Genomic DNA, 16,850 nt, shown 5'->3' with positions numbered 1-16,850 from the left:
AAGCATACCTCCTCTATTTTATATTTCTATAATTATTTTCAGTTTCTTTCAAGTCTGCATTTCTCAATATGAAAGTTCATAAATGAAGGAAATACTGTGAGCAGCATCTTACTGATGGCATTAATGTGATACCGGGACCTGCTTCTATGAGCAAAGTCTCTTGATCCGGGGTGGAACTGATGCTAGGGCAACTCACAAGCTCCACTGACAGACACTCCCTCCTTTTGATTTTGTAACTAAGCCAGTGTTGAGAATGCCAATCCCAAGGTAGATTGTGAGAGACAGTAAAAATATTTCCACAGTGCGATCTGAAATAAATGGATATTCTTGTTCCGCAAACAACTAAAATGTGTCCAGAGGCATCTTTGCAAACTTTAGATTCAGTGCATGATTCATCTGGAGCTCTGTAAATTCCTCTTGTTCTTTTAATGACAATCCAAAAGAAAGTGAACTAAATGGATCATGTACCCAAACGTCTTCCATTCTCGTGGAGGGGATTGCAGCATTCAAACATCTCTTGGACCTATCTCGTATTAAGGTGATCTTTTCTCTACACCCTAGCTATGACTGTAACATTACATTCTGCAGTCTCTCCTTCCTTCCCTATGTACGGTATGCGTTGTCTGCATAGCATGGAAGAAACAATACTTTTCACTGTATACTAATGTGACAATAATAAATCAAATCAAATCAAAAATGTGTGGATATGATATTGAGTATGGTTCTGCCAGCAGAATTTGCTGATGCCAGCTTGAACATCTCAAATTGACCCACTTGCCAATTGTTCCTGCTAAAGGGCCTTGAAGTTTATCTATGGTAATCAGAATGTTCTTGTATTTCCCCTGCATTTTAACATTCTGCTTGTTCAGATGGCTGAGTAGATGCAAACTTAGCACAACAAGAATCATCACATATTAAATCTTTGTGTGACTTCCGGTGACGGCGGGCGGGAGGCAGCTGCGCAACGGAGGGCTCCCATTCGGGCTTTAAACCGCTCCCAGGCTCTATGGACGCAGAAAAAGCAGGCAGAAGGCACGTAGAAGCCACACAGGATGTACAGCAGAAGAGGATGTCCAGGATCAGCAAGAAGATGGCCGTTAAAAAGGCAGCTGATGGTCCGTTGGGGAGTGGAGAGGTCACCACGAGGTCACCTAGCAAAAAGGAGGCTGGAGCACCAGGTGAGGCCGCATTGCCTACGGCTGAAGAAATAACCAAGGTGATGGCTGCAGAATTCGAAAGGCAGTTTACAAAACACTTGGAGGCGATGAGGAAGGAGATGAGGGAGGTTTTGAGTGTGCTGGTGGAGGAGGCGATTTCCCCGGTGACGACGGCGGTGGCGGGTGCAGTGGCGGAGGTGCGGGCGCAAGGGGAGGCGCTGAAGGAAATGGAGGCGACGTTGTTGCAGCACGGTGATCAACTTGCCTCAATGGGGAAGGAGATGCGGAAGGTGATGGAGATTAACAAGGAGCTGCGAGGGAAAATGGAAGACCTGGAAAACAGATCCAGGCGACAGAATTTGAGGATTGTGGGGCTGCCCGAAGGAGTTGAAGGGCCGAGGCCGACTGAGTATTTTGCCGCTATGCTGGCGAAACTATTGGGGGAGGGGGAGGATCCCTCCCGATATGGGCTCATCGGTCGTGGAGGCCTGTACCAAAGGCAAGTGAGCCGCCAAGGGTAGTGACTCTGTGCTTCCATAGGTACAGTGTGAAGGAGAAGGTCCTGTCCTGGGCCAAGCAGAAGCGGGTGGTGCAGTGGGCTGGAGCTGGTATACGTGTATACCAGGACTTTACGGTGGAGCTGGTGAGGAGGCGGGCTGCTTTCAACCGGGTGAAGAGGGCACTGTACATTAGCAAGGTGCAGAGCGGCATTGTATATCCAGCGAAGCTGAGGGTAACTTATAAGCTCAAGGACTTTTATTTTGGAAGTAGCGGAGGAGTTTGCGAAGGCAGAAGGACTGTGGCAGAATTGAGAAATGGCCATGTGCTGATGTAACCTCAGGACTGTATTTTCTTCTTTTTTGTTTCACTGCGTGCGGGTGTGTGGGCTAAAGGAGCCAATGTTGTATATATTTGGACAAGGGAAATGGGGGGACTTGAACTCAAAGTGAGGGCTCTTTGGGGTGTAGGTGGATATGCGGGGTGTGTGTGCTAAAAGGGGATTTCTGGGCTTTCCTGGGGCCGGGCAAGGGGAAAGGGACCCGGGCAGGGACCTCCGCGCTGGCCTGTTAAAGCCGGCCAGTGAACGGGAGTGAGGTGGGGGGAGCGGCTGCAGCCATCGGAGCCTGGCAGAACAGGGTCCGAGTGGTCTAGCCGGGTTGGAAAGTTGGGGGGAAGGAACCGAGGTTGGGGGGAGGTGTTTTACATGAGGCAGTGGATGGGAGTAGTTGGAGATGGGGGGGGCGGTTTACAACTCTTGGGTATTATGTATGGTACTCTTTCAGAGGTTGGACAGTGTTGTGGGGGGGGGGGGGGGGGGGGTGGGCTCTATGGTGACCATGGGCGGTCCCGGACTCCTTTTTTCTTTTTTTTCCCTTTGTTTTTTGTTTCCACCGTGGGAGTGTTTGTTTTATTGGATGCATATCTTGACAGGTGGGCCATTGTTTGGGGTGGTGGGAGAATGGGATCATTGTTATTGTTGAGGGGATTGATTTTGTATTTGTTACCGTTTACTGTTTGTGGGTGAGGTGTAAATTTTGGAGGAAAATGTGAAAATGGTGAATAAAAACATTTATTAAAAAAAAATTAAATCTTTGTGTGGCAATTCATGCTGAGCCGAAAACTCTTTCAGCGTAGTAAGGAACTCATAAATCTGAAAGGGGACTTTTCCCTGAGACAGCCATTCCACTTCTGTGTGCATGAGTAAACATAGAACATAGAACATTACAGCGCAGTACAGGCCCTTCGGCCCACGATGTTGCAGCGTCCTGTGAAACCCTTCTAAAGTCCCTCTACACTATTCCCTTATCGTCCATATGCCTATCCAATGACCATTTGAATGCGTTTAGTGTTGGCGAGTCCACTACTGTTGCAGCAGTCCACCTCACTGCCCCACGCCCTTACAACTCTCCGAGTAAAGAATCTACCTCTGACATCTCCTTGGTACTCGGCTCCCATCTCTTCACATAAGATAAGCAAGTGTGATTTCAAAGGACATGATTCACATAATTCACAATTTTCACTGTTTGGTCTAATACGACAGTTAACTCGGATGACATTTTTTTTGGTAACAAGGGCTTCACGTTGCAGGATACAGTGGCTGCCCTGGATTTCATGTCCCTGTTCGTTCACCTTACTCACTAATCCGTTGACTTTTCCCATCATGAAAGCTGCTCCGTCAGTGCAGGTGCTATTGCACTTTGTCCAGTTAAGATTGTTTTCCTCCGTTGTGATATGAAAGATTCCTTCTCTGTTGCATGACGGGGCAATTATGTGCAAAAGAAGAATTCTCTTTGATAGAATTTCTGTCAACATACCTGACATTGGCTAAGTGCTGGTAGAGTTCTCAACTATCTGTGGAGTCATCAATACGCATGTGAATTTTCCACTCATATAAACCTGTTCAGTATCGACTGATATTGTCAATATGCCGTTTAATTGTATTATCAGAAAGAGGAACTTTGTTAATTCCTTTGGCAGCATCAGATCCCAATACTACTCTCACAATGCATTTGCATGCCAGTGAATTAAGGTTTCAGCAATGGTCTGCAGGTCCTTCAATTCTGCTGAGTCCAGCCACCAAGGAATTCATCTCCTTTTCAATACTTCAACCTTTCCATCTTTGATTTTACTTCACACTTTGTTCTCTCAGGTGCCTGAAATAGTGTACCTTTACTGGAGAGTGAAAGGTGTTTTATATTGAAATGCTCTTCAACCTATTTGGTAGCATTGCAGCATTTGAGAGTTTCTCCCTCCAAATTAGGCATTCTGGGATAGGGCAAGAGGCATCAGCAGTCCACGAAAATCCAAAGCTGTCATTGTACTGTCTCCATACGAACCTCGCTTATTTCTCCTGAGGTTCTGTTCTTTCGGCTACATCTGAATCAGAACAGGATTCTTCACTTCTCTTCAAGAACTTATCCATGGCATACTGTGGGTCAAACAAGCCACACTACACAATAAATGCCCTCAAGCGTCAACTCAAAGTACAATTTCAACTCTTTGGCCATACTAAGCATAACACTATTACTCCAAAATTGTGCCTTTGCACCAACACTTTACAACATTGAGTTATTAACCTTCGGTTGCCTTCTCAGATCTTCAGGTCCCCTTTAGGCATCTGTTTGATGACTAGGGCTTCCCCCAAGTCCACTTCACTTAAGGTGTGTTCCTCACAGCCCTTTCTCTAACTGGTGCTTTCTTCTTTTCTTAGGTTTATTGGCTCTGTTTCATACCTCTGTCATCTTCCCTTGCTGGGAGATTCATTTTTTCACTTCTTCCTGTCTTCTCTCCTGTTATTTTGACCTCTCCCTATCTTCCTCCCTTCTCCCAAGGACTTTGTACCCATTTTGAGTTTTCACCTTTTGCACAGGCACATGGGGCCTTTGCCCTCAGCTCAATGGTTGGCATTTCCACATCCTGAGGAACCTCTGACCTCTTGCACATATGCCAGCTGGGAACAGGCCGCACACCGCTTGGATTTTTCACGCTGATCATGTGCATGGGCATGTGCGGCCCTTTCTTGTCTGGCACATGCGCAGGAGGACGAGATAATCTGGACTTGGTGATATCGACCACGGAGCTGAAGTCGAAGGTTAGTTTTAGTTTATTTACATTAATTTTGAATAATCTTTCACGTCACAATTGTAGGCCTTCACAGCACATCAGGGTACTGAAACACACTTGTTGGGAACTATTGGTCTAAGGAACAAATCATGGCATAAACTGAAAACAATTGACATCCTAATATTTAATTGGAAATATCTTCTGTACACCTAATACTGGATGTTGGACAAGCAGCGCGATTTATCAGTGGAGTGGCTGAGAGAGGTGCTGATGTGATAGAGCTGGGCATCATCAACGTGCATCTGGAATTGGATTTTTTTTTAAAATATCACTGAGAGGCAGCTTGTAGTTGAGGAATAATAGGAGACCAAGGTTAGATCCACGGGGAATTCGAGAGCTAACGATATGGGAAAGGGAAGAGAAACTATAGAATAAGAGCAAATAGCCAGCAGATTTTTCTCTTCTGTAGCTAAGGAGTACTGGTATATTGCCCATATTGTTTCCTCATCGGTGTCCGCCTTTTTTGATGGTGTTAACCTAATGCACTCATTAACTTCAATTTAGATTCCTTACGGATATAAATTATGACCTGTGAACTAAGCATGCAGTCTGATCCCGGTTCAACTGTTCTTTGTTTCCAGGTTACCAAGGAAGCTTTCACACCATGCAGAACACCTTCCAGTATGGAGATTCGTTTAGAACGATGGAGCACACAGTCAATCACAATTCCCTTTCAGCAGATGATTCTCACTGCCCCAGTCCAGCTCGGCAAAATGGCTACCATTCATTCATTGCACATGCCAGTTTATCAGGTAAACAGTCAAGAATAGAGTAGATTCCTGTATTTTTAGCTGTTACAATCTCCATAGACCTTGATAATTTTTTAAAAAGAAATTCAAACTTCAAGTGGATGCCTATAAAAGGATCACCCAAGATTTCAAGTGTAAGGACTTTCCCTGCAACACATACACTAAAAGCACCATTAAAAAAAACGATTTCAGTCTGTAGCTTATACTCTCAACTAAAGTGATACCCCATTTAATATTTAAAACAACTCAAAATCTCCCTCCTCTGTCCTTTTAGTAGATACTTCATTCTCCCAGAACCAGTGCAAAGTGATTCTTGGTTCCTGAGGCCTTGCTTCCCTTTTCCTTTCTTGGCCTTCTCAGTTATTACAGTAAGGGTTATACTAGAGATTTCTTCCTTCTGGCCAAAGCTAGGACAATCCTCCAGCCCAATTCAATACCATATTAATTTGGTCTCTTCAATCCAAGCATGAGCTCCTACCTGCATTCTTGCGTGATGTACCATAGGCACCTACTGCCCCCAGCTTTCAGCTCCCTTTCTCTCTCCTGGATTCATTGAGACTGAGAAATTCAGTACTTTTTTAAAGAAAAATCCCTGTGAGCCCATCTTACAATGGCTTCCTATGGACTCTTCCCCCTCTCAAAGCCCAACTCCAGGGCAACATGAATCACCCAGGTCTTGTATCCAGGTAGACATGCAAATTAGCAATCTTTTAGACTCCCAACTCTATTCCATCTTGAGATTGAATAGACAGCTTAAAGTATAGCCATTTACAAATTCTGACATTCCTAATAATTTTCTGAGACTTTAAGGCCTGGATTGTTGCTCCTGCGGCAAGAGTGCAAAGTTGGATAATTTCCCGACTAGTCACATCCGCCTCAGGAAAAAGTATCTCAAATAACTTTGTTCTAGAGGGAATGGGTATGTGCTGAAGTTGGGCCCATCAACAGTTCAGAAGCAGCCACAGGGGCTACAAAGTGCTGAAGGTGTCTGGCTGAAAGGCCTGCCTTGGTTCTTTGAGACTTTGTCCAAGTTTTGTTGTTCAATATTAGACCTTTCAGTCCCCACCATGCCTCATCCATGCCAACTCATCTGCCCACCCACCCCTAATTGTCCCATATCCTCCATGTCAACCAATGCCACTGAGGCGAACCACAATAGACCCAAATACAATCATCCATGCCAACCTATACTCCTTCATGCACCCCACCAGCCCGTCATAGATTACATGCCAACCTATGTCCCCCACTCATCCCACAGCACTATATAGTCCCTGTCCCAACCATGCAACGCATGCCTGCACAAAGCACCCCCCCCCAACTCATCCTATTGACTATTTTAGTCCCTTTGCCAATTTAGTGCTAACTCATGCCAATGTGACTTGCCCACCCACCCACCATTCTTTGCCTTTACACCTCCATGATAACTCATCCACTATCCACCATGGGAAGATCTCAGGAGCCATGCTGAGATGCAAAAAAAAAACAATTCTAAGTATCTATTACACACTTCTATTTGGGAAAAAAAACATTCTTTGATGAAAGCCTATTCAATACTTTTAAGTCCCCAACAGTGTTTCATCTCTAATAAAAACAAACAACTACATTCATAACCCCACATCAAAGATGTCTAATTCCTCAATAACCTTTTGGATGTCAATCAAACTCTGAATTTATAGCACCTCCCCCACCACCACCACACACGTACTATTGTGATAATGAGAGACTGGGGAACCAGTCGAGCAGTAATATTACTGTAAAGGTGACCCTTAGGGTTATGTCAACAGATTGCTTTTTCAAACTTTAAAGGACAGGGATTTAAATTACTAAACAGCTTTACAGTTCCAACAACTGTATATGCCTTTTATGAGCATATGCATCTGTAAAAAAACATAAATTGCACACTGCAGGATTCAGCCCTCGCTCCAGCGAAAAATGGTCTGTTTGAACTCAGCACTGAGTTCAAGTGGCTTTGCTGAGCTTGGGTTTCCCCCATGTGTGAGTCACATCCCACCCCAGTTTCCCCACTGGTGTAAATTGGATCTGTCAGAAATGGGGCCAGAATTTTCAGATATGGGGTACCAATGCCAATTTGGATAAGGCACGGAGAAGCATGACTCCACAGAAATCTAGGCCTAGCAGAAATGCTTTTACGATTGCTTGCAGGCGTGAACACTTTTCACCTTCCCAGTGAAACAACCTGGGCCTTCCTTTAATCTTTTACAACTTTCAGCCCACTTGATGTCAGCAGAATTTAGAATAGGCCACATGATCCCTTAATTTTTCCATTTTACCCTAAATTAAAGAGACAATAAAGGGACTAGGTTAGAAAACATTGCATTTGTTGCTTTGACAAAGAGTCATCCAGACTCGAAACGTTTTCTCTCCATAGATGCTGTTAGACCTGCTGATATTGTCCAGTATTTTCTGTTTTTGTTGCATTTGTAACATAGATCAGTTTCATTTATTGTGCTGTTATAATACTGTTCGGCCACAGTTTATCTCAATATGAAGTGATTTTGGTTCTGCATAAATGCATGTCATAATGTGGGACAAAGTTTCATGAATTGTAACAACACAAGCAATGTGATTTGGACAGGAGGCAATCTCACAATCCTCCAGTCTTACACTGTCACTAATATGAATAAAATTAGGGAAAAACAATATTTTAAAAGATCCCACAGCCAAGGAAGTTTTTATACTTACTTTTAATCGTGAATATTGAAATTCTGTGGCATTTTACAGAGTTGCAATTCCCTATTTTTCTTGGCAAGAAATTGACAAAAACATATGTTATAACTTTGGTGTGCTATGTTGTTTTCAGCATTATTTACTTCAAACAGATATCTTTATAAAATAACAACATCCTTCTACTGCTAGAGGATTCAATTAATTGTGAAAATGTTTTAAGCTTTGTGAGATTACCTTAGATAGGCCAGTATTCTCCCATCCACGTTCACCCCGTCACCACTGCCAACGAGAAAGGAGAATTTGGCCAAAACTCCATTCACTTTAGTGGGAGCAGAGAATCCCGCTGGCATGAACGGATGAGGAATTCCAGCCAATGTTTCTGTTGTTACTTCAGTTGTCTAATGAACTAGAATTCAGTTAAAATGTAAGATTTGTAATATTGTCGAATTGGAGTTGTGAAGCAGTTATGTAAGTACGAATGAAAGGAAGTTACAAAATAATTTAAAATGCAAATACATTTACATAATCTTGGAATTTTCAGAATACATATTTATTCAACTTGTGACTCGTACTAGATAGGATGTTTTAGTCATATTATCAATCATAAAAATAATACTTCTATACTTATTTAGCAGATTGGCAGCACCTTAAATTTTAGTTACTGCGACTCCTTCAGGGCAATGATCATGCATATTATGGACTGGTATGTAACAGACTATTTCACAGAAACTTTTTTTTAAAAATGTTTTTCTTGAATTTTCACATCCTATATTTAACAATTCATAAGTTACACATTACAATGCAAAAAGCGAAATTAAACACAAAAACAAAAAGCAGAAATCAACACATATTTACAGGCGATTGTCTTCCTTCCCGTTGTGGCTGTGACCCCCTTTAGCCAGCATAATTATGTTACGGTCCCCAATACAGCCAGGGCATGTATTGACAATTGTCTATTTATAGTTTGGTTGGGCTTTAGCTTGCCCTCGGACCAGTCCCCTGTGACTTTGTTCCTTGTCCCTCTCATTCTCCTTGCGTGCCATCGCACCCCCCTCAGTTCCTCACCCCCTCTTCCTTTTCCTCTTTGTCCTGTGGTTCGTTCGTGACTCCCCCCCCCCCCCACACCTCCCTACTGGTTGCTGGCTACCAACAGGTCTTGGAACAAGTTGGTGAATAGCTTCCATGTCCTGTGTAAGCCTTCTTCTGGCCCACTGGATGGCAAATTTTATTTTATCCAGCCTGAAACATTCTGGCAGGTCGGAAAACCAGTCTGCAGCTCTGGGTGGCGCTGCCGATCGACAGCTGAGCAGGATTATCCAGCGGTTGATGTAGGAGGCAAAGGCTTGGACGTTGCTCTTCCCGTGAAGAGGCTGATCTGAAATCCCGAAGACCGCCACTTTTGGGCATGGCTCCACGCTCACTCCCACAACCGTGGACATTATTAATAAGAAGGTCGTATATTATCCGACAAGTCTGGGGCAAGCCCAGAACATGTGGCTGTGGTTGACCGGGCCTCACTGGCACCATTCACCTTTGTCCTCCCCCTCCGGAAAGAACCCACTCATTACGCACCTATAGCTGCGTTAGGCTCGGCACACGTGGCGGCGAGGTTTGCCCTGTGTAGTGCTTCGATCCAGAGCCCTCCCCCTATCTCTATGCCAAGTTCCTCCTCCCATTTTTTCCTTGTCTTGTTCAAGAGGGAGCATACCTCCTCCAACAGTCATTCATACAAGTCTGCACAGTTTCTCTTCCGTAGGTTGCCAATATCCAGTGTTCTACTAACGAGTGTGCTGGTATCTGGAGGTATGTCGTTGTTTTCTTTCGGAGGAAGTTTTTCACTTGAATGTATCTCAGGTCGTTCCCTCTTGGTAACTGGAACCTCTGTGACTTCCCCCAGGGTCACTACTCTATTGTCCTTGTACATGTCCCTAACCGTCAGCATCCCCTCATGCTGTCTTCAGCTTTTGAAGGTGGCGTCCATTCCCGCGGGAGTGAACTTGTGGTTGTTGCAGATGGGGGCCATGGTGGACATTTCAGTTAGGCCTAAGTGTTGCCTCATTTGATACCATGTCTGGAGCATGGCTACTACCACTAGACTCCGAGTATTTGGCCAGAGGAGGGGGAGAATTGGAGAGTGGCTGTGGCTAAGGCTCGGAGTGACGTCCCTATGCAGGAACTTTCCTCCATCTTCACCCACTGCTCCCAGTTCCATCATCCATTCCCGTACTCTTTCTGTGGTGGCCGTCCAATGGCAGAATTGTTGGTTCGGGAGGGTCCAGGCCTCCCATGTTCCTTTTCCTTTGCAGGACCTACTTTTGGATCCTCGGGCTCTTACACACACACACACACACACACACACACCCAAACACACACACAGACACACACACACACACAAACATCATGATTAATTTGTTGATTGTGTTGAAAAGGCCTTGGGGGATGTAAATTGTGAGAGAGCTAAACAGGAAGAGGAAGCTGGGCAGTTTGTTCCTTTGGTCGTCTGTATTCTCCCTGCAATGGAGAATGGGAGTTGGCCCTACCTCTGCAGGTCCCTTTTGACTTCGTTCACCAGACTCATCAGGTTCCATTTATGGATCTGTGTTCAGTCGTGGACTATATGGATCCCTAAGTAGTGGAATTTGGTCTGTGCTTGCTTGAACGGTGTCCCCCAGCTCTGTCTCCCTCCCCTACATGTTCACTGGGAAGATCTTATTCATGCTTAGGTCAAGTTGTAATCAGAGAAGACTCCGCACTCCTTTCGCAGTTTCATTATCCCTTGCATGCTGGTCTGGAGTTTCAAGATGTAGAAGAGCAGGTCAGCCACATAGAGTGAAACTCTGCTCTCTCCTTTATAGATCGCTCCACCCTTTTGCCATTCTGAGGGCGATTGCCAGTGGCTCAATTGCCAGGGCAACACCAGCGGAGATAGCAGGCATCCCTGTCTCGTGCCTCTGTGCAGCCGGACGTTTCTAGAGCTGATGGAGTTTGTCCGTATTCTCACATTGGCAGCACTGACAGTAGTTTCAGCCAGGAGGTGAATTGTGGTCCGAACCAAAATCATTCCAGTATCTCTATGAGGTTCTTCCATTCAACTCTGTCAAAGGCCTTTTCTGCATGTTCTCTGCCTGGATGGAGTCATTATCATGTTCAGCAGGTGCCTGATGTTCGATGTTCGCTCCCTGCCCTTGACAAAGCTCGTTTGGTCTTCTGCACCTACCTCTGGCATGCAGCACTCCAGCCGTCTCGCCGAGGCCTTCGCCAGGATCTTTGCGTCTACGTTGAGTAGTGCGATGGGCCTAGAGGACCCGCATTTAGTCGGGTCTTTGTCCTTTTGGGGTATCAGCGATATTGAGGCTTGTGCCAGAGTTAGTAGCAGACTTACTGGTGAGTTTGCAAATATCTCCTGCAGGTATGGGGTCAATGTTTTGTAGAAGTCCGTCGGGAATCCATCTGGCCCTGGAGTCTTCCCCATCTGCGTGGAGTTAATACTTTCCCTAATGGTGCTTCCATCCCCGACTCGTCTTCCTCCACAACCGCCCTCTCCTTCCTATCTTTACATGCTGTGGTGAATGTGATTCACACCGGATTATAATCTGTATATACATGTGTCTATATTGTTAGTGCAATTGCACTACCTGATCACCAAGGAAGTAGCTCTGGGAATGCTCGAGAATTGTACTGGGCTTCTCCCTTGGTTCCGCCCAGGACTCCTCCCCCCTGGAGCTGCTGTATAAAGATCAGTGCCACATGGTCAGCCGGCCAGTTCACCGAAAGTTCAATGGCTAATAGGCTGGCTCTGTTGTGAGTATATTAAAACCGCTATTCTAATCCTACAAGCACGTGTCCGTAGAATTGTTGGTTCCAACACACGCCTTGTGCGCATTAATTCCCCCCCCTTGTCACCATCTTCAGTGTCCCACAGAATGTGGAGCATGCGACCTCCCCATTCTGGTTGTTGATAACGTACCTGTCTACGGCCTGTGATGTCCGTTCACAAAATGCCTTATCAGCCAGGAGGGCTGTGTCCAGCCTCAATGGAGAGGCGCTGTGCCCAGCCCGCCTCCAACCTCACATCTACACAGTGTTGAGTGTTGAGCGTGGTTGGAGATTACAATTGCCCACCACTCCGCTCTTACTACCCCTGGACGCACCCCTTCCTACACTACAAAAAAGTCATTCCAGGAATATATGCTGTGGACCTGGGAGAAGGAGTGACCCTTTTCCCCTGGGTGTGTTGACCTCTATGGGAGAAAACATTCAATTCCTTTGCCATGTTTTTCTTTTTCCTCGAGTTGGGGTTTTATCTGATTGTCTGTGGGCCATGATACGTCGGTGTGTCTATGTTGGAGATTTACACCATGGCTTTCTTCATGGATTCCGGATCATCCCAGATGGGAGTGCACACATTTACAAGGACCACTGGTGTTCCTTCCAGGACACTGCTAACCATGATGTACCATCCTCCTTGGTTGGTGACCATCCTTATAGAATAGAATAGAACTTATAGAATAGAACAGTACAGCACAGAACAGGCCCTTCGGCCCTCAATGTTGTGCCGAGCCATGATCACCCCACTCAAACCCACGTATCCACCCTATACCCGTAACCCAACAACCCCCCCTTAGCCTTACTTTTATTAGGACACTACGGGCAATTTAGCATGGCCAATCCACCTAACCCGCGCATCTTTGGACTGTGGGAGGAAACCGGAGCACCCGGAGGAAACCCACGCACACAGGGGGAGGACGTGCAGACTCCACACAGACAGTGACCCAGCCGGGAATCGAACCTGGGACCTTGGAGCTGTGAAGCATTTATGCTAACCACCATGCTACCCTGCTGCCCCATCCTTGTCGCTGGAAATGCTGTCCGCTTACTGAGCAGTATGGCCACCCCCCACCCCCCCCCCCCCCCCCCAAAGCCCTCGTCCTGTAGCACGATTGGTTTGGGGGCCATCCATTATGGCTGTGGTCACCGTACTCATCATGTGGCTGCACCCCTGCTCTCAGGGCCCTCCAAGATGGATGTTTGTGATGCCCTTGTTTCCACGTGCGATCTGTCATAGCCAGCCTTCCAATGCCCCCCCCCCCCACCGAACGACTTTCCCGCTGGGCCTGTCGGTCCACCCCTTCCCCCCACGCCCCTGCGGGCCTCCCCACTACCCCCTGCCCAGCTTCTTCACACACCCCCCATTTAGAACTCCCCCCCCCCCCCCCGCCGTTTCCAAGCACTCTCTCCCCATCAGACGTTGTGCTGTGGCCGCCACCGCGCTCGTACTTCCCTGTGCTAGCTCAACCCCTAGTGTGGTGCCACTCCTCCGCAGAACGATCTTCACCTTCCCCTACATGTTGTTTCTTCCCCCCTTTCCCCCTCCTTACCCCCTTCTGTGTCTAACCGCTCTCACCACCTCCTTTCAGAGATTCATATTCAGCTTGTCGAAGAGGCAGGTCTGTCCCGCGTAAATAGTCTCTTCGTTTTAGACCGATGAGACGGGTTCACTGCTGGTATGGACAGTCACCCAGAATTTGTCAGCGTACAGCATCCCAGGCCACACATTATTCTTCTAAAAGACCACCCTGGCTGTGTTAAATTTTGCCTGGCGTTTGGCCAGGTCTGCTCCAACTTCCTGGTACACACAGATCGAGTGTCCTCCCACTTACAGGATTCTGTATGCCATGCCCAGTTAGGATATTTTCCCGATCTTGGTACCGGTGTAGTTTTGTGTTGGTGGCCCTTGGCTGTTCCCCAGCTTTGGGCTTTGGCTGGACTGGCCTGAGGGCTCTGACCACATCTGGGGGTTTGGGGAAGCTCTCCCCTCATACAAGTTTGCCCAGCATCTGGGCCATGTACTCCGTAGGGTTTCTGCTCTCGGTACCCTCCGGTAGGCCCACAATGCAGAGGTTTCGGCGATGTGACCGGTTCTCTTGGTCTTTGACCTTCTTCCTTAATGTCCCTTGTGTCGCCACCAACATTACCATCTCTTCTCCAGCGCGGTGATCAGGTTGTTTTGGTCAGTCGAGGCCTTTTCCAGCTCTCTGATTGTCGCCTCCTGTGTCTTCAGTAACCACTTCATCTTTTCCAGAACCGCTTGAAGGGGGACCAGTGCCTCCGCTACTGCTGCCTTCACCTGTCATCATCAGTTCTAGTTTGATGGCGTCTCTGAGCACTTGGAGCTCCTGTGTTAGGAGGTCCCTCCATTCATTTCTCAAGTGACAACACGGCATATGCCCTGGCAGTCCATCCTGTTGGGGTGTGGCCGAATCTTTATCACCCGCGTGTTCACCATCGCCTCAATCTTCCGCTCCAGACTCTTCAAATTGTTGCCTAGCATGCCTAGTTCGTTGTAGTGCTGCTGAGGGCAGGGGGAGTCCAGGGTTTAGCGGTCTATTTTTCGCCTGAAAGTGCCTAATTTTAAGTTTCCAGGAGGAGAGTCACCTTTCTTTCATGCGTCCACTCTGCACATTCCCATCACTAGAAGCAAACTGCTTGTTTACAGAACCTTTTGTGATAGCTATCTCCTCTATTCAACCTGGCTACTTTTCAAGATGACAACTTGGTGGGCAGGATGTCTTTGAACTCTACTGACCAGATTTTGCTGGGCAGGACATTTAATGAGGTCTGCCATAAGAAACTTGTCCCTAGACCGTCAGCTTGCAAAATGTCGACCCCCTAAATTGCTTGAAGTGTAAACTGATAATAATGCAGCAATAGAAACAGAGTAGCTCCTTAATTAATTACATTTAACGACTGGGGAATCAACAGTGGTAGGATTGAGAAGATGAATTATATTGACTGCCAAATCAAGCACAGAAGCATAAATAAAGAAATGAAATGAAAGGCTGGATTCAAAAGTAGTGAGAATGCAGAAAAAAAGTGAGAAGAAAATGTAAAATTTCAAGACTGCATTTTTAATATCTCTTAATTCACATCTCGAAAGAATGAGACTCTGTACTTGGAATAGTTATTGTGCAGTGGCAGAGAAGTTGACTGGCAGTTATAAACACTTATCACATTGTTTAAATGGTACTCAAGCTTGCAATTTTTAAAATTACTAGTTCTAAGTTTCTGTGGGGCGTTTTGCTTGTTTCTACCATTCAATACTGCAGCTTTACATAATTCAATGCATGTCAATGTGAGGTAGACTCAGCAACTAGAGAGTAACTTCTGGATATTCACATTTGCCACACACAATTGTTTAATATTGTTGTACATTTATGCAGAATTAACTGTGAGCGCCATTAGAGTCAGCTGTATTTTGATAGCAAAATCTGGCCCAATATTAGGCAACTGTATTAGAGTGAGAGAGCTGAAAAACAACAGATTACATATAATGTAGACAAGTGCACATAGAAAAAATGGGAAAATTGTTTACTCTATCACTTGGTCTGTAAATAACTAAAGATCAGGTTGAAAGAAACCTTAGGGTCTTCATAAAATTAATGCTTAACATATTCAGTGGCTACAATGCCAGCAATCAATAAAGCCAATTGGAATTTGAAACAGTTAACAAACATTAGATGATAAGTTGGAGAAAGTTTCAGGCAAATTGTACAGTGTATTGATCATACTGTACAGTGTTGTGTCCACTTATTGTAGTTGCATTCCTGAGACGTGTAACCTGAAGTGAAACCACATTAAGCAAAACAGATTTTCCCATTACAACCAAAGTAAAAACGGTAGTTAGCTTCTATTGGACCTTATTCCTCAGAAAAAAAAATATACATAGCAAGTTGAAATACTGTTATTGATAAATTCCTGAATTTCTAATTGGATTCATTTTTAAGATAAAATAAATGTAAAAGAAAATCTTCTACTTACCTCCCAGGTGCTAACCCTTCTTCTCCTCGCCGTCCTGCCCCACTCCTCACCTCTTCTGCTCCTTGACCCTCCCATTCCCTGCTGATCATACTCGTTGAACCCTCCACTCACTACATTGCCTAACCCATCAGCTGATTGACTCTCTTGGTTGTTAGTTCACCCACCAGCCCCCTCCTGATCCCTGGGTGTGGCGGAACTCAGGCATTGAGCAGGGAAAAGCAGAAAGAGCAACTTAGCAGGAAGAGCAGCTGTGGAATGAGAGCAGCTTTGAGTTGCAGGGTCATGAAGGTAAGCCGCCGGCAGCACAGTAGGTTAGCCCTGCAGTCTCACGGCGCCGAGGTCCCAGGTTCAATCCTGGCTCTGGGTCACTGTCCGTGTGGAGTTTGCACATTCCCCCCATGTTCGCATGGCTTTCACCCCCAGATCCCAAAGATGTGCAGGCTAGGTGGACTGGCCACGTTAAATTGTCCCTTAATTGGGAAAAAAGGAATTGGGTACTCTAAATTTATTTTAATAAATGAAGGTAAGTCGCGAGAGGGAGGGTTGGCTAACGCACAGGAGTGTAAGACTGGAAGAATTAGGAACCAGGAGTATTGGCTAGCGACTGGGTCTGAGAGAGGTTGGCTAGTGACTGGGAGGGTAGGGGGATCAGGGAGGATGGGCTGGTGAGAGGGAGAACCGGGTGCCGGGAGAGTCGGTCAACAATTGGGAGAGTTAGGGACCTGGAGAGTCGGCAAAAGGGAAGTCAACCAGAAAGAGGGATAATTGGCAACCTTGAGGATTGGGCACTGTCCGGAAAGGCTGGAGACTGGAG

General features: G+C 46.0%; 1 protein-coding gene across 4 annotated transcripts in view; it reads left to right on the top strand.

The window, feature by feature from the left end:
- LOC119964755 (zinc finger protein GLIS1-like) overlaps positions 1–16,850 on the top strand; it is a 494,047-nt gene that overhangs the window by 451,421 nt on the left and 25,776 nt on the right. For 3 of the 4 annotated variants that reach the window (XM_038794696.1, XM_038794698.1, XM_038794699.1), the window contains one exon: positions 5,363–5,533. In XM_038794696.1, the coding sequence (XP_038650624.1) occupies positions 5,363–5,533 (171 nt within the window). Of the gene's footprint in view, positions 1–5,362; positions 5,534–8,850; positions 8,922–16,850 lie in introns of all 4 variants that reach the window. The other variant, XM_038794697.1, reaches the window with a different exon arrangement.

Source organism: Scyliorhinus canicula, chromosome 4 (assembly GCF_902713615.1).
Source record: "Scyliorhinus canicula chromosome 4, sScyCan1.1, whole genome shotgun sequence".
Taxonomy (NCBI): domain Eukaryota; kingdom Metazoa; phylum Chordata; class Chondrichthyes; order Carcharhiniformes; family Scyliorhinidae; genus Scyliorhinus; species Scyliorhinus canicula.
This window is presented reverse-complemented; position numbering and strand designations above follow the sequence as displayed.